Genomic DNA, 18,788 nt, shown 5'->3' on the forward strand with positions numbered 1-18,788 from the left:
CAGTAGCAGAACTGAAGCCCTTAGTAAAATAAGGGGAAATTCAATTTCTAAACCATATTAATATCAAAGCCTGTCTTTTTCTATGTTGTCACACTGACCTTCAGATCTAGGAAGTCTCCAGGGTTTGCTTCAGAAGAGTTCCTTCTCTGGGGTCCAGATGACTCAGAATCTTCTCTGCCACCACTAGACTTGGCACCTGAATCAAAATGCATTTTCTTGAGGAATACAATGGAGAGACTAGAGCAAAACACCTTTTTATTTGAGTTATATGACGTTAGTCTCCTACAAAATCAGCAAACAGTGCTAGAGCAGTTAAGTGATGGCTTAAGATTCTACGGAGGGACTAAAAAACCCCAGCTGACATCAGTTCCTATGCTGATCCATCACAGACTCTCACTGTTTCCCATTTCTTAGCCTCAGTCTCATCCAGTGACAAGCTTCAACTGTTGTTTATCTTATTATGATTAAGCTAGAGTTTGCTCATGTTTTGGTCCCTTTGGCCAATGATCAAAGATGTAAGCAGTACCTGCTGACTTGGCCCACGAAGGGGGATTTTCCTCAGGTGTCCCAAAGATGCTAGAGGCCATTTTGTTCCTCCGTATGGGTTGTTCTGTTGGTTCATCAAAGCCTAGTGAGAAATTGGATCCACCACCTGGGGGCCGCAAAACCCTAGGAATAATGGAAAGACATTGATTGCAGATCATACCAAACCATTTCTTGGTATAAATACTTTCAAACAGCTTTTCACTTCATTTTCCTCACCCATTCATTCCCCCAGCCCCTCAAGAGAGAGCTGCTAATGGGAGAAAGGAAATGATTCCATCATGGCATAGATGTTTGGATAGGAAATGTCGCTTTATATTTGTAGCAAGATTGTCCACCAAAATAGTAGCTGAAATAGCCTGAAAGTCATCACAGTAAACAGCCTGGTTGGCATCCCTTTAGGAAATGGCAAAGACCTAATGGACCTTGCCTACTGGGCTCCCTTGGATATATCTGCAAAGAAGTTTAGAAGCACATCTTGTTTATTCAATTCAAAAAGCATTTCCATTTTTATTTTCAACAAGACCAAAAAAAGGAAGAATACACATATGAAAACTAGACCAATTTAGGTGCCCAAGGAGTCTCTCCTATCTCAACATCACCGACAAACCCTGTTTACATATCTGTGCCTCACTAGTCTCACTAACAGACAAGTGGCAAGCCACAAGGAGAAAGTCAACACGAGAGAACCTGAGAGCTTCCGTGGCGTGATCTCTACCCCATGTACCTATGCCTGGGGACACTACCTGGAGCTTTTGTTCAACAGGGAAACCCAGTACTTTCACATTTCCAAATCTTCATGCCACAGGTTGACCAATTTGTCCCCTCCCTGGAAAAGCTCGATTTAACTTGTCCTGTCACACTCAAAACAGAAAACGGAGATGGTTTTATGGGAAGATTTTTCTAATGCAGATTCAATTCCTCTATTGGTGTTAGGAATAGTCTGGTTTTCTGTTTCTTCTTAAATCAGTTTGAGCAAGAAATATTTTTCCAGAAATACATCCTGTTTCATCCAGGTTTCCAAATAATACAGTTATCATTTGTAAACTCAGCTCATATTAGCAAAGAATGAAAAAAGTAAACACTTAAGGTATAAAATCTTTCTAGATATCCCTCTAGAGGCATTCCAATGTTTTGAATTTTTATAAACTGTTGTTCCATTCTAAATATTCTCATTTCTATTATTTTCTTATTTTACCTATTATTTAGAAGTGCATCTGTAAGTAATCAATATATCAGTATTCCAAAATAAATATACTTTATTGATATATAGCTTTTAAGTATAATGTAGAAGACAACAGAGTCTGTATGACAGGAATCCTTTGAAATTTGATAAGCTGTGCTTTATGGCCTAATATAGGGTCAGTTTATAAATCTTTATGTGCTTGACAAGAATGTATAATTGCTAATTTTCTGTCTACTAGACCAAACTTGTTAACTGAGCTATTCAAATCACTTACTGAATCTGTTAACTTCTACTACAATGGTGGGTTTGTCAGTTTCTCCTCAGTTCTGTCAAGATAAAGAGTTCTCTCTCAGAAAGGCTGCCACTGGAGTTAGATGAGTAGGGAAAACTCATCTAACAGAGTTAAAACTGTTTAGTCATTTTAATTAAATAAGCAAACAACATATACATCCTTATCTCACTTCATTTACCAAAATGTGTCCCAGCTAGGTAAAATGTTTCAATTCAAAGACTACACCAGAAACACTGGAAAAAATTATGTACGAATATGGCCTTAAGTCTTGAAGAGAAGGACTTTCTTTCTAAGAACAAGATGAAAGCCAGATACCATGAAAAGATGGACAGATTAAACTTGGAAAAAAACACATAATATTTGACGACAAAGGGTAATATCACTAGTATATGAAATGCTCTTAAAAACAATTAAAAAGAATCACAAGAGAAAAATGGACAAAAGTTACTAACAGGTATTTAAAAATATGGATAGTTCCTGGACCAGATGGCTTCACAGGTAAATTCTACAAAACATTCAAAGAAGAGTTAGTACCTATCCTTCTCAAACTACTGCAAAAAATGGAGGAGGAAGGAACACTTCCAACCTCCTTCTACAAACTAGCATTACCCTAATGCCAAAACCAAAGACATTACAAAAAAAAAAAAAAGAGAGAGAGGAAATCTCAGGCCAATATCCATCCCTCATGAACACAGATCCAAAAATCCTCAAAAAAATAATAGCAAATTCAGCAACACATTAAAAGTATCATTCACCATGATCAAGTGGGATTTCTTCCATGCAAGCATGGTGCAGTACAGAGAAGGCAAATAGTGAATCTGTGGCATCTTACTACACTGATGGACAGTGACTGCATTGGGTATGGGTGGGGACTTGAAAATATGGGTAAATGTAGTAACCACATTGTTTTTTCATGTGAAACCTTCATTAAGAGTGTGTATCAAAAATACCTGAATAAAAAATTTAAAAAAAAGAATTGTGCAGTATCCACAAATCAACCAACCTGGTACACCACATTATCGAAATGACAGACAAAAATCACATGATCATCTTAATAAATGCAGAAAAATCATTTGACAAAATTCAGCATCCATTCATGATAAAAACTCTCAACATAGAGGGAACATGCCTCAATATAATAAAAGCCATATATGACAAACCTATACTAACATCATACTCCATGGTGAAAATCTGAAAGCTTACCCTCTAAGATCAGGGACAAGATAACGATGTCTATTCTTACCACTCCCATTGAACATATTACTGGCAGTCCTAGCCACGGCACACAGACAAGAAGAAAAAGAAGAAAAAAAAGCCATCCAAATTGATAAATAAAAACTATCACTATTTGCAGATGATATACCATATAGAGAAAACCCCAGACTCCACCAAAAAGCCATTCGAATAAATTAAAGTATCAGTAAAAGAAACAAAGCATAAAACTAATATACAGAAATCTGTTACATTTCTATACACTAATAATGAACTAGCAAAAAGAGAAATTAACAGTCTCATTTTAAACTGTATCAAAAAGAATAACATATCTAGGAATAAATTTAACCAATAAGTTCAAGACCTGTACTTTGAAAACTATACGCACTGATGAAAGAAACTGAAGATGACACAAATAAATGGAACAATATCCCATGCTCATGGATTGGAAGAATTAAAATTGTTAAAATGTCCATATTAGCCAAGGCAATCTACAGATTTACTGCAATCTCTATCAAAATACCAATAGTATTTTTCACTTAACTAGAACAAATAATCCTATAGAACTACAGAAGACCCCCAAAAGCCAAGGCAGTCTTGAAAAAGAAGAACAAAGTTGGAGATATCAGACTCCCAGATTATTATAAACTATACTAAAAAGCTATAGTAATCAAAACAGTATGGCACTGGCACAAAGACACAGGTCAATTGAACATAATAGAGAGACCAAAAATAAACCCATGCTTTTAATGTCAATTAATTTATGACAAAGGAGGAAAGAATATCCAGTGGGGAAAAGACAGTCTCTTCAATAAATGGTGGTGGGAAAACTGAACAGCTTCATGCGAAAGAATGAAACTAGACCACTGTCTCCACCATATACAAAAGTAAACTAGCAATGGATTAGAGACCTCAGTGTAAGACATGAAACCATAAAACTCTTAGAAGAAAACATAGGCAGGAATCTCTTGAACATCAGTATGACTGATTTTTTCTGGATACATCTCCCTGGGAAAGGGAAACAAAAGCAAAAATAAACAAGTGAGGCTACATCAAAAGCTTCTGCACAGCAAATGAAACCATAAACAAAATGAAAAGGCAACCTACTGTATAGGAGAATATATTTGCAAATGATATATGCAGTAAGGGGCTAATATCTGTGGGGGCCCGGCCTACGGCCAAGGCTGAGCCCCACTCTAGCTGGACAACGCCCTAAAGATGGCGCCTGCTTCCTGCTCACCACCCTTTCCCCTCTTCCCTGTTGGGGATTGGCCCAGCAGACTTCCGTACCCGTGCACAGCTCGTGCTGCCCGCTTAGAGTGGCACGTGACACCTATCCGCTTAAAGGTCACGCATGATACTGTCCAGGATTGGTTGGGTGACTGAATATAAGGGAGCCTGCCGGGAGGGAGAAGAGCTTCCCGACAACTGCTGTAACCACCGTGAGAGATTAGACAATAAAGCCTAGAGAAGAATCAAGACCTTGGGCGTGTTGCTTCGGTCCTTGAAGGGTCGCGACAATATCCAAAATATATAAAGAACTCATGCAACTCAACACCAAAAAAAACAAATAACCTAATTAAAAAATGAGCAGCATACCTGAAGAGGCATTTTTCCTGAGAAGACATACAGATGGCCAACAGGTACATGAAAAGATGCTCACATCACTAATCATCAGGGAAATGCACATTAGAACTACTGTATCACCTCACACCTGTCAGAATGGCTAGTATTAAACAAGAATAACAAGTACTGACACGGATGTGGAGAAAAGGGAACCCTTGTGCACTGCTGATGTGAATGTAAATTGGTACAGCCACTATGGGAAACAATATAGAGGTTTCTCAAAAAATTAAAAATAGAAATGCCACACAACCTAGCAATTAAAGTTCTAGGTATTTATCCAAAAAAACCCAAACATACTAATTTGAGAAGATATATATGCACCCCTATGTTTATATATTTATTGCAGCATTATTTACAATAAGCCAAGGTAAGGAAACAACCTCAGTGTCCATTGATAGATGTAAAAGAAGATGTGTGTGTGTGTGTGTGTGTGTGTGTGTGTGTGTGTGTGTGTGTGTGTATGTATATACACACATAATGGAATATTACATAGCTATTAAAAAGTGAACTCTTGCTATTTTTGACAACATGCATCGACTACAGGATATTACACTAAGTGAAGTTAAGACAGAGAAAGACAAATACCATATGATTTCACTTGTAGCTAGAATATAAAAAACAAAATAAATGAACAAACAAAACAGAAGGAGACTTATAAATACAGAGAACCAACTGGTGGCTGTGAGGGGCTGGGGGAGGGAGAAAATAGGTAAAGGGGATTAAGAGGTACAAGCTCCCAATTATAAAATAAATAAGTCACAGTGATGTAAAGTATAACATGGAATATAGTCAATAATATTTAATAACTTGGCATGGGGACAGTTGATAACTATACTTATCATGTTGAGCATTTCATAATGTACATAAATATGGAATCACTATGTGGTATACCTGAAATTAATATAATATTGTATGTCAACTATATATCAATTACAAAATAAAATAACTAAAAGTAAAAATATAGGGAGTCTCCAAACATGAAAAATTTAACCTCACTAGCAAATAAATGAAATTTAGAGCAGAAGGATATTTTTTGCTTATTAGATTGGTAAGGATGAAAAAAATGCCAATTCCCAGCAATTAATTAAGCTTGAGTATAAATTTGTACAAACTTTCTAATGGATATTTTGATAATATGTAGCAAATGTTTAAATCTGCATTTTATACAAACCAGCTTTCTACTTCCAGAAATTATCCTAAGTGGTAACTAGACATGTGTACAAGGATACTCATATAAACATGTTAATCTGTAAAAAAATTGGAAATACCCTAGTTACCCATTAGCAGGGGGTTAGTTATCAAATTATGTCCAATATAACACAAAACTATATACACTAGGGTGAGATTTACCTTTATTAGTAGACGGTGAAAAGTTGTCCTAAACACAGTGAATGAATGAAGATAAAAAACAAATATAAATTACATGTTAAATAAAATGACCTGTAATAGAGATACACATGTATCTAGCTCTGTGATTTTAGTTAAATTGCTTTGGTTTTTTCTTCTTTAAAAGAGGATAACAGTAGCTGCCTTCATAAGACTATTATAAAGATATCCTATATACTATGCTTAAAACAGGTACATGGCAATTATGCATTCTAGCAATTATTATAGCTAGGCACAGATGGGATATCAAGTGAATTTCAATGTATTTTTGTACTTCATATTTTGTATTGCTATTAACCTAAAATTCTTTTAAATACTGCTTCTGGGCTCCATAATTCTTTGACAAATTTTCTTTTGATAATACAGTTGACCCTTGAACAATGCAGGGGTTAGGGGCACCCACCCCTAGTGCAGTAAAAAATCCAGGTATTATTTTTGACTCCTCCAAAATGTAACTACTAATAATCTACTGCTGACCAAAACCCTTAGCAGTAACATAAACAGTTAACACATATTTTGTATGTTATACATACTATGTTATATTTCCACAATAAAGTGAAGCAAGAAAAAAGAACATGTTTTTTTGTCACAAATCTCAAAACAATTTTTCAATGTATTTACTGAAAAAAATCTGCATATATGTGGACCAGTGCAGCTCAATCCTGTGCTGTTCCAAGGTCAACTATGTTACTTTTCCCACTGGCCTTGATATGTGGTCATTTGTGGGCACCCGAATCCACCTGGATCTCTAGACAGAAATCCCAGCTCCCTCTCCCTTGGGTGCAGGCAGACACCCCAGCTCTTCAGCTACCACACTGCCCCTTCCTGCCTTGTCTCTGTACCCACAAGCCACAAGATGCAGGGCTTGGTTGAATGTGGGCAGAACTGAAGGAAATCTGACGGTTTGACAACTACCAATATGGTGTCTCAGCCACATCTGGTTCCTACCATCTGCTTCACCAATCCAGTCAGGCCACTTTCCTCACTGTTCCTCAACAGTTCTGTTTTCTCTCTACCTCAGGGTATTTACTCCCACACTCCCCCTTGCCCAGGGCACTTTCCACCCTTTCCTCCTCAAAGGGACTCTTCAAAAGTCCAGCCTGTGTCTTAAACCTCCACCTCCTCCAGAAAGCCGGCTTGTAGGGCCCTCATGACCTCAAGGAGTGACAGGAGGACACCCAGGGAAGGAAGTCAGAGATCTGCTCCTTCTGCTCCCCCAGCTCTTCCTGTAAACGCCCAGAGTAAAGACTTTGGCTTTCGGGTCATTCAGGCCATTTTTGTAACTACTCAACTCAGTCATGGAGCACAAAGGCAGCTACAGACAACATGAAAATGAATCAGTATGGCTATGTTCCAACAAAACTCTAAGGACACTGAAATTTGATTTGTATGAAATTTTCACAAGTCATGAAATAGTCTTGCTTTTTTCAAACACTTATAAATATAAAAATCAGGCACCAGCTAGGTTTGGCTCCCAGGTGGTTTTTTAAGTTTGCTGGGCCTCTATTTCAACTGCTTCATTTATGAGAGAGCAAAGTTGGACCCTGAGAAGATCTAAATTGCCCAGCATTAGTTAACTGGCAGAGACAGTCCCTGGTAGGCTCATAACAAGTGTTCCAAGTGCTTAAATAGTAGAACCACACAATGCCATTTCTCTTCAAACTACAAGACTACATAGTGCTTTGACTGGTATTCTTGTTTTCTAACCTTGGACTGTCTTATTCTTCTAGTATCCTCCCCTAAATCTAGTATTTGTGTCTGCCCATAGTAAAAGTCAAACTCAATTCACACTAAATAAAAAATTTCATTATTTCCCCCCTCGGGGCAAGATCCATTGTGCTCTTTTATAACATGTAAAACATTTAAAACCCCACTTTTTTAAAAAGTCTCAGATATTAAATATCCACTTACATTCATTATATGAATTAAGATAAGTGTGTTCAAATACCATTTACAAAGATGATTACTTTAGGCTTGCTTAATTAAATTGTCATAATTAAAGGTGCTATAAATTCTTAATAGGCTTTCTCTCATGTTAAAGTTTGAAACAACTAGGTTTTTAGTCCTTTGTATCCCAAATCAACAAAGACACTTGAAATAAAATTAAAATTAACTTGCTTTACTCTTATCCCCTCATTCTCTAGAGAACACAGTGATTTTTCCTTACCATCATAAGTAAACCCTCATTATTTATCTTGGATAAAAATCTTCAGAACCCTAATGAACTAGGAAATATTTTTTTGGCCTTAAAAACAAAAAGAAAACACTAATACACCCAAAGAGTAGCTTAAAAATAAAGTCAAAGCTCTGACCAGCCCAACTTTTTAAGGGTCTGTGTTCCTCCTGCAATAGCAGGTAATACCTACCCCGATGACGTCAGTGTTGTAGAACCCATTTGTAACAGCGAGACATCCCCAAACAAAGGATTTGGATCATAGACAGAAATTACTAGTTCGATTTTTCAAGACTCTACTATTCTTTCTGACCTACATACATAATAATAAATCAGGATTACATGATTTTTGAGACTCAATAAAAAGGTGACCAGGTACTGAGGACAGCAATTTTTTAATACTTTTTCTTTCTTCTCTCTTTGAATCCCAGAGTTCCCAAATAATCTTTGCACATCACTCCCTACCAGACGATATTTATAATGTGCTTATGGGGCCAGGAGAATGTTACTGGGGCAAAGACATTCAAGAGAATGAGGCAAGATTATTGAAGAAAAGGTAGGAAGTACATAAAAGCACAATGCTAGAGTCCCAAGATCACAATATTGGAAGGAAGCTGATAAACGTGAATTAAAACACTTACTTTGCAGAACCAAAAACCATTTCTGACTAACAGTTCAAATATACATAGTAAAAAGCTAAGGCGAGGATTCATTTGACTTGGTTACTGAAATTGTTTATTATTAAGTACTAAACTATACTCAACCCCAAAGGATAAAAACTTACATTTTTTACATACTGTGTAAATTTTCACATTCCAATCACTATAGTCTGACCAACAGAAAGTTGACCTCATGGCACAAAATGAAAAATCAAGGTTCAGTTTGTTCCAGTGTCCTCTGAAAATAAAAAAAAGAAGACCTCTCTGGAAGGATGGCAGCAGAAGAGGGAGTGACCAGGTTCTGGTGGGTTCACTCAAGTTCTCCCAACCTCTCCTGTAACCACTAATTTAGCTTTTTAAATCTTTCATATTCTTACCTACATTGTGAAAAGGAAAGGTTGGAGTTGAAAAGGAACATCATTTCCCACCTCTCTCCTACGAGTCACTGCTGAGGCCTGCTTTTTGTCCCCAAGCCCTCCAGCCCCTGTGAGACACTGCTTTTTCACGCTGTCTTCTCAGCCCCACAAAATGGCTCCCTTTGTACCAGTTGCCCAGGACCCCAAGGCTAGCCACTAACGAGTGCAGGTCGTGATCAATAAAGAGTAGATGCCCAGAAAAGGTGGACTCTACACTTCCTCCCAGCCTTGAGCAGGATGCCAGAGGCGCCTGTATCCCACCTTAACGGTGTGCAATAAGCGCAGACAATGTGGACCTCTTCCACCGGATCCAAACCCTTCCGCCAAGTTGAACAAGGGCTTGGAAAAGGGTCCCAGCCCAAACGCCCGGTGGCCCCTAACCTACATGCAGTGACACGAGTGGCCAGAAAGGCCCGCTCCCCAGGTGGGTAGTACAGAAGAGACAATGGACGTCTGCGGCCCCGCCCAAGAACAGGAAACCTCCGGCTCGGGAACCCGGGCTAAGGATGAACTCATTCGGCAAACGTCAAAGGGGGAAGCAAAGAGATGGGATGCCAAAACCGAGGTCCGAAGGTTTTGGCCGGAGAAAACCCACTCGGACCGGCTGGTTACCCTCCCGCTTAGAAGGTGGGAGCGGGAGGGGAAGGGACGGGGGTCTTTCCTTTGTTAGCAGAGGAGAGGCACTTCGCAGAGGGCTGACTGTCGGGTCCTGCACCGGCGAGAGGGTCACGATGACCAGCCCCGCCCGACCCCAAATGCCACCTGCGGGCAGGCCCCAGCGGGTAGGAGCTCGTGGGACCTGATCACTGCGGCCGCAGGATCTGACCGCCCAGCCGAGTGCAGGGCCGCCACCTGCCTCGGGTCAGAGGCAGAAGCGCGTGGCTGGGGGTGGGACAATGGGGCCTGACCGAGCGCTCGGGGGTTGTCCGGGAACCCGGGAGCCAAGATCACCGCCCTGGGCCTGTCCGCGCCGCCAATGGGAGAAAGCTAAGCCTCCCGGCACGTGCTGACTAACGAAAACGCGCCGCGCTGCGAGGCAAACTGCCCCAGCGCTCCCCATCCTCCTGACCCCTCGCTCCGGTTAAAGAATGAATGGCGAGGAGCGGGGATCGGGCGGGGCTGGCGAGCCCGGCGGCACAAAGACTGTGCCGGCGGCCGAGCCCCGTCACCCGGCCCGGCACGAAAGCGGCGCCCCGGGCACGCTGCAGCCAACGAACGGTTGCCCGGCCCCCGCGGCTCCGCCGGGCAGCAGCCCTCCCGCCCCAGAGCCCTGCGCGGCTTGGGCACGGCTCCCCCGTCTCACCGCGAGCTATTCCTGCTGTTGGGGTCGACGCCCTTGAAGGTGGTGGTGGTGGTCATGGCGCCTTGGAGCGAGGTAGGCTGGCGCGGGAGCAGAGAGCTGACAGGGACGGGTTTGAGGGGAGCAGCGCAGCTCCACACAGAAAAGACGGCGACTGCTGCCGGAGCCTCCGCCACCGCCAGCCGCCCGGACCGCTGCCTTTATAGGGTTCACAAAACCCGCCCCTGCACCGCTGGCACTGGCCGATTCAAACGGCTCTTTCATTCGTATTGGTTCCCTAGAGTGCCAAGCATAGTAAGCCCTCATGACGGGCTGCGGCAGCCCCTCCTCAGCCTAACCCCGCCCCCTTCCTGGTTGGGGTAGGTCTAGAGAATATCCCCCTCCACCACCCCAAAATCTCGGCAATGATTGGACAAAGGACAAATCTGCCCCGCGCTGGGTACCAGCGAGCAGAAGTTGGGCTCGCTATCACTTCAAGTTACCTGACAGAAGGAAAAGCTTGCTCTGGGCGAGTTGGAACCCACAAGTCAAAGGCAGACGTCTTTCACCTATTTGCCTCACTCATGGGGCAACTGTAAAGGGCATGCTCCTTAAGGAACAAAAATTACTGCTCCAAATTGACATTTATTTATTAAATACCTACCGTGTGTCCTGTTTGGAAACTTGACAGTCCCAAAGCAGCAGCAACATGAGTCAGCAACAGAGAACACGCCAAGATGATCCTTAAAACGACTAGGAATTCTTTATATTTTGATGTTACTATTTAGCTGTAGTGGGTGGGTAGCATGCACTAGACTAAAATAATAGTCTTTCCAATTTGAGAGCCTGGTCAACGCCCGACGGTGGGCAATGGTCCCATAGCTTGCTACCAAGACTATAGGAGCAGCCCAGACCTCTGCAGCTGTTTATAACCCTTAAGTCATGACTCTTCCATCTGTCTGGGTAAATCTATCCCCGCAACAAATGCAGACACACTTGGAGGGCTCAGGAATGACTGTTTACAAGATCCTAATAGGAAAGTCTTGGGCAAATGAGTGGAGGCCTTCCCATGTCCTGCATGTTTCCTTAAGGACCTCTTTTTCAGTATTTCCATGAAAATTGAACTACATTCCCCTTTGTGTAGCATCCTCCTTCTAGGTCTCCTTCCAGTTAAAGTTTGTGTTCTTGGTTAACCATTGTCCCAAGCTTTCATGAAAAGCTGGAGGTAAGTTCTCTTCTAGAAGGCACGGATGTCTTCATGTGCTAATTACCACAAAAACATGAGGCAGGCACACCACTTGTTTTGGTTAAAATCCCACTCTTAAAAGACTGAGTCTAAATTTCCAAAACCTTAAAACAAGAGAACCTTCAAACTAATCTAGCAGTGACATTCATGCCCTCAAAAACCGTTATCATTACACAGTAGGAGGTTAAGAGTGCTAGCTCGTGCTTTCCTGGGAGAAATTTAAGTTTATGAGCACTAATTAGTTCATTTATAAAATGAGGGTTAAACAATATCTAGACTCTGCTGAGAGGACTGATGAGGTAATAGAGTGCTTGGCCTAATAGAAGTCATTGAAGTGACAGCCATTTTTACTATCAGACTTACTTGGACAGTAATCACATACTTTCCAACATCTAAAATTGTTTTTTGTATGTTAAAATGAGGTTTGGACTCAACTAATAGGGGGCTTTTTGGTCTAAACTTAAGAATTTATACTTGCCTCACTCCCTCCACACCCATAGAGTCTAGAAGACAGGTTGGTGTCGCAAGAGCACTGCACTAGAAATCAAAAGGCCTAGGTTCTGGTTCTGCGCCCTTCTAATGTGGGGCTCTTCTAGGTCATTTATACCTTTGAGCCATTTCCTTATCTGCAAAATGGGGTTAAGAGCACCTAATCTGAGTTTCTGTGAGGGCTGGAACAAGATCATTTTAAGCATGTTGTGTTTGGTAAAGCTTTGAGGTACCCCACCTGGCTGCAAAATAGAATAACCCATGAGCTTTTAAGGTATACAAATGAATATTGGGCCCCATTGGAGCTCTACTGAATTGGAATTTCTGGGGTAGAGTCATGATTAAGTTAAACAGGTAAATTCTCAGATACAGCTTAGGTGAGAACATTTGCCTCAAAGATAAGGAACCAGTCCTAGGAAAACCCTTTTAACCTAATCTGATTAAGAGTAAATTCATGTAAAAAACATCTGATTAAGGCCTTTTTGACACATTCATTATATTTTAAAGTAAAATTGCCAGCAACTTCGAGAATAACTGACCCTTTATTTACTTGTTTTTGTACTGTAACAGTTTTGACTAATATCTCTGTACTCCACTTTCTGTTGCAAGATGGAGATTTGGGATAAAACAAGTATGATATGTAGGCTCTACTATAATTAGATTTTTGCTTCAGACGACTAATTAGTTAAAAATGAGACACTAATAAAATTACATTTCCTCCACAAGATCAACACAGATCAGGATCAAAAGACACAAAAGGATGGGGCAATTCGAACATCTACTTTTAAAATCATGAAGGTCCATCATTTCAAGAGTAATTTTAAATAATGGCTGAAAATCATTGATTTTTTAAATACATATTGAGGGCTATCAACACAAACTTTGTTCCAAATTCTCAGGTTAACCTAAAAATCAAAACAGAAGACAGATGGAAATCTTATAGGGAATAACCTAACAGCTATTTCATGATCTATATAGTTGTTTTCAAACTTTTATGAAGCATAACCCACATATGTAAAAGATTAACAACAGAGCATCTGTGATCGAAACTAGGCAGAGGGTCCCAAATGCTGGCTCTACCTCCCTGCCCTTTTGCTGGCCTTTCTCTGTCCTCTTTTTGCACAACCCCAAGGTTCTGTAAGATGCAATCTTAAAACCAATGCCCTATATATCAAACTAAAAAGCTTCTGTACAGCAAAGGAAGGACACCATCAGTAGAAAAAGGCATCCTACAGTATGGGAGAATATGGCATCCTACAGTATGTCATAAAGGACATATCCATTAAGGGGTTGATATCCGAAATATATAAAGAGCTCATGTGCCTCAACAAACAAAAAGCAAATAAGCCAATTAAAAAATGGGCAGAGGAGCTATCTGAACAGACACTTCTCCAAAGAAGAAACTCAGATGGCCAATAAACACATGAAAAGATGCTCCACATTGCTAATCATCAGAGAAATGCAAATTAAAACCACAATGAGATATAACCTCACACCAGTCAGGATGGCCACCATCCAAAAGACAAACAACAACAAATGTTGGCGAGGATGTGGAGAAAGGGGAACCCTCCTACACTGCTGGTGGGAATGTAAATTAGCTCAACCACTGTGGAAAGCAGTATGGAGGTTCCTCAAAAAACTCAAAATAGAAATACCATTTGACCCAGGAATTCCACTCCTAGGAATTTACCCTAAGAATGCAGGAGCCCAGTTTGAAAAAGACATATGCACCCCTATGTTTATCACAGCACTATTTATAATAGCCAAGAAATTGAAGTAACCTAAGTGTCCATCAGTAGACGAATGGATAAAGATATGGTACATATACACAATGGAACACTATTCAGCCATTAAGAAGAAAACAAATCCTACCATTTGCAACAACATGGATGGAGCTAGAGGGTATTATGCTCAGTGAAATAAGCCAGGCAGAGAAAGACAAGTACCAAATCATTTCAGTCATCTGTGGCATCTAAGAACAAAACAAGAACTGAAGGAACAAAACAGCAGCAGACTCACAGAACCCAAGAATGGACTAACAGTTACCAAAGGGAAAGGGACTGGGGAGGGTGGGTGCGAAGGGAGGGATAAGGAGAAAAAGGGGCATTACAATTAGCACACATAATATAGGGGGCGGGGCACAGGGAAGGCAGCATAGCACAGAGAAGACTAGTGACTCTACAGCATCTTACTACACTGATGGACAGTGACTGTAATGGGGTATGTGGAGGGACTTGATAATGGGGGGAATCTAGTAACCACAATGTTGCTCATGTGATTGTACATTGATACCAAAAAGAAAAAACCAATGCCCTATACATATGTCCATTTTCACCTTTTTAAATAGTTAAGGGGAGAATGAATTGCCCATGTTCTTCATAATTCTTTATCTCTTTTAGCAGTAAGTGCTCTTCTTCAGTTTCCCGTAGTCCCATACTGCCACTTCCCTACTATATTCAAAGTGCAAGTCCTCCATTTGTAATTCAATTTAGAAAGCTTAATCATCAGCATTCCCAGTAGGTTTTTGTAAGCCCAATATTCTCAGAATTTTCTCAAAACACAACCTATTGTTCTAAAGCAGGTGGCAAGAAATCATCACAATTTTAAAGATGCCAGAAAATGTTTAAAGCCCTAATAATTTTCCTTTAACGTGGACAGGAATCCTCTTTTTTAAATTTTTTCTGAGTGTGTTGAAGAGTTGTATTGAAGAATGCAATGTACTATTTAATCAGAATAATCTGGACGTTGCTCTTTACCACTTGTGCCTAAGGTAAATTTTAACCAAATTTTAACAAAAAGGCACTAAGATAGCATGTATCTCTTGGCCCTAAAGCATCTGTTTTTGCTTTGAATGTAACTTGCTTTTCCACTGGGCAAAATATTCTGAATCCCCCATAATTTCAACCTGTCCCAATTTTTTTAAATGCCAGAGGAAAAAGGCAATATTCATGGCATTATTATTGGGTTTTATTCTATGTTGAGTCTGCAATTGGGTTTGAACCAATCTCTTAGACCAAGGTCTTTCAGTGTGACCCAATACACACATATTAGGTGGAGGTATATGAAACTGCAGACATCTTTTTGACCTACAAGGGTAACAACTGCTTATGTTCAACCATAGTTGAATACAAACTCTTTGTATTTTCTATTCCTTCTATTTCATTATCAAAAGAAAATGCTGGTCATGTGCCTTAGAACTTGGCCAAGTAACAATGAACGGCCCACTGGCAAGTATTTCTTTCAAGCTTCTCAACCCCAGTATTACAGAGTGCTCCATAAGCATACCACTTATGTATGACTTAGCCACACATATTTACATTCTACATCCATCTCTCCTAAGGCCAAATTTAGTATGCATCTGTCCATTCTTTTCTTAGCTGTATCCTCACACACAGAAAAAGGAAGATCACAGCCACTAAGGGAGACAACCCAAGGAGTTTAAGAACTCATTTGCCATTAAACAAATAAACCGAGGTCTCAAATATGGAAAATGACTTGATCATGTCTTGCTTTATTTAAAGTTAAGGTAAACAAAATGGTAAAAACACCCTCCTAAGGTCTAAGGGACCTCACGTCCCTTTTAATCTCTCTCAGTTGTAGAGAGAAGAGAGATTCACATTTCCCCATTATTCCCTCCTCCTAAGAGCTGAGCAAGATTGGTTTGTCTGTCCTCTTTCCCCAATTCAATGCTACTATTTCTATTTAATAAACAAGCAAACACTCCCCTAATCCACGAGCCCTGCTCTTCTAGAGCTGAATTTAGCCTTCTTTGCAAAAGTAATTACTAAAACTACAAACATCAAGTAATTTAAAATGAAATACCCAGGAAAATGTGTGCAAATTCTTCCCTTAATATTCCAAATTCTGTAACTTATGGCAGTTAGCCACATAATATGCCCTAAAAATATGAACTGCAAAGAATTATGATAATTTTTGGACTTTAAAACTGTTTCAACAAAGGTCCCAATGGTATAGCAAATCCTAAAAAAACCTTATATATAGTCATATGTCACTGCTCATAGGGAAATAACACTCCACGTTCCAAATAATAAATTCCTAGCCTGTTTACTCCATTCTAATTATGTCCCATTCTGAGGAACTCTTTTCATTAGCTAACACTACATAGATCAAAGTCTCACTATAAAACATGTGTTTTTCATAATACATCCAAGACTACTACTCTTATCATCTAGATAATCTGAAGGCTGAAGCATCTTGTGGATGCGTCCTTTGGAAAGTACTGAATCATTAAAATCCTGATGATTGTTTTTCACTTATCATTAGGGCACAATTTAGTATTAAGCCCTTATTTGAAAACCTAATGAGACAAAGATTGTATTCAGTTTTTTTAAATGAACAGAAAGTTCTTGGCCTGGCTTCCTGTTTCTCACTAAATACAAGCCAATCCGTACAGATTACGGTATTCAGTTAAAGCCTCTGTGTCCTATGGCAGATCCCTTATTTCACACTGAAAATGATTTTAGAGTTCCGTATGTGAGAGGCACTGACTGTGCTAGGCAGCTAAAACACTTTTCATTTAACTCCTCAGAGTTGTGAGGATGCCTCCCCCAAGATTGCTTCTCAATTTTGTATGGTTTTGAAAATACATTTCTGGGGGTACAGCTCAGGTATTGGTATTTTTTAAAAGCTCCCCAGGGGATTCTAATGCAAAACCACAATCTGGAATCACTGTTAGTCATATTTTAAAAGCAGCATCATTGTAATTCAAAAATAACCCTCAGGAGCACAGTTGGCCCTCTCCAATACACCAGAGCCCCACAAAGACCCTGGAAAAACTTTTCAACCAGCCTTCCTCAAAACTTGGGATTTCACTGACTACTGACCTCCTTGTGGTATTACCTCCCGCATAATTCACACTTTGACCCAAGTCTCCCATTTCTCCTCAAACTGTTTACTCCTTCCATCAGCCATTCAATCTCACCCCCTTAGGTGGATTGTAATCTGACCATCAGATTAAAGTAATTCCCATGAAAACACGACCAAGAAAAACAATGAACCAAATAACTTGACACTCCTACTTCTGAAGAGTTAATACCTTATGTTTTGGCCTCAAGCAGGTTGTATGAATACCAAGGGTGCTTGAGAATAAAAATTCTCTCATCTCCCTAAAGAGAACTGTGTTCACTTAGATACTATTTGTTACTTTTAGGATATAAGCAATGTGATCGCAGCCAGTTTAGCTAAATTGGTGGAACGGTTAACCAAAATGGCAGTGTTAAACTCTCATCATTTGAACCTCCCCTTGCATGCCAGAAAAATTAAAAGGCAAAAATTACTTTCAGCATTTTCAACAATTACTTGTTTTCAAGTGTTTTTTTAAAAGTTCTTGATAAATTTTTCCACAGAATATTTACCTTCTTGGTAGCAATTTACATCAATAGGGCAAGAGCCAATGATCAAGAAAAGTTCATTTGAGAATAGAAATAAGGCTAATCTTAAGTAGTTTATACACTGACACATAAGCTACAACATTCTACATTATGAAACAGTACCCTTTGCACACATTTCCGTCTGGCTTTTTTAATTCTACCAAGTTTTTCTACTGTGCAAGATCTTAAAAGTTTATCTTCCCCCACAATGGCAAAAGTTGAGACACAACGTTAGTAAATTCTTGATTAAACAAGAAATCAATTCAAGACCTCTTCCACAATAAAGTTCTCTGGCTTCAATTTCAATCCTAACTTCAATTTTTAGGACAGCACGAAATTTCAATATTACTTAGACAACATGTCAAGAGAAAAATACATTACCGTACCTAAATACTCTTGGGGAACAGGCTTCCTACAGTTTCACAATTTGGACTGTAAAAATAGGTTGATTGGTAACATTAGACATAAAGGAAAATAGGTTATGATTCAAGATTAACCTGTATACAGAGCCAAAAATCTGTAAATTCCTGCTGTGACTGGGAAAGCTCATTCACTGTAGAAACAGCAAATGAAAAACGGCCGTATGGCAATGGAGTGAAATCAAGTGAATGACAAAACAAGATAGTACCTGGGAATTCGATCAAAAAAGACCACACTGAAATGGTAGCAGAAGTGGGGATTTGGCTTCTCGAGAACCAGTACTGGAGAACTGTAATCAGGAAACTTACTCTCTAGTCTAACAAACCATCTGGCTGTTTGACAACCCTCTGCACTTCTGCTGCCTCATCTCTCAAACAGGGGTTAGAATCAGATAATCTTTATCTTTTCAGCTCTAATATTCTATTTATTGGCTCTATAGCTGTTACCTTTCCCCATACGTCTGAATTTTAA

The 18,788-nt window shown here is 39.8% G+C and overlaps 1 protein-coding gene across 1 annotated transcript in view; it reads right to left on the reverse strand.

The window, feature by feature from the left end:
- The window catches only part of JPT1 (Jupiter microtubule associated homolog 1), a 17,564-nt gene extending 6,571 nt beyond the window's left edge, over positions 1–10,993 (reverse strand). Inside the window, exons 1-3 of the mRNA XM_036997532.2 lie at positions 10,797–10,993; positions 527–669; positions 99–196 (exon numbers count right to left, since the gene is read on the reverse strand). Of these exons, the coding sequence (XP_036853427.1) occupies positions 99–196; positions 527–669; positions 10,797–10,852 (297 nt within the window). The 5' untranslated portion in view covers positions 10,853–10,993. The remainder of the gene's footprint in view (positions 1–98; positions 197–526; positions 670–10,796) is intronic.
- Between the last annotated feature and the right edge of the window lie 7,795 nt (positions 10,994–18,788).

This window comes from Manis javanica, chromosome 4 (assembly GCF_040802235.1).
Source record: "Manis javanica isolate MJ-LG chromosome 4, MJ_LKY, whole genome shotgun sequence".
Classification (NCBI taxonomy): domain Eukaryota; kingdom Metazoa; phylum Chordata; class Mammalia; order Pholidota; family Manidae; genus Manis; species Manis javanica.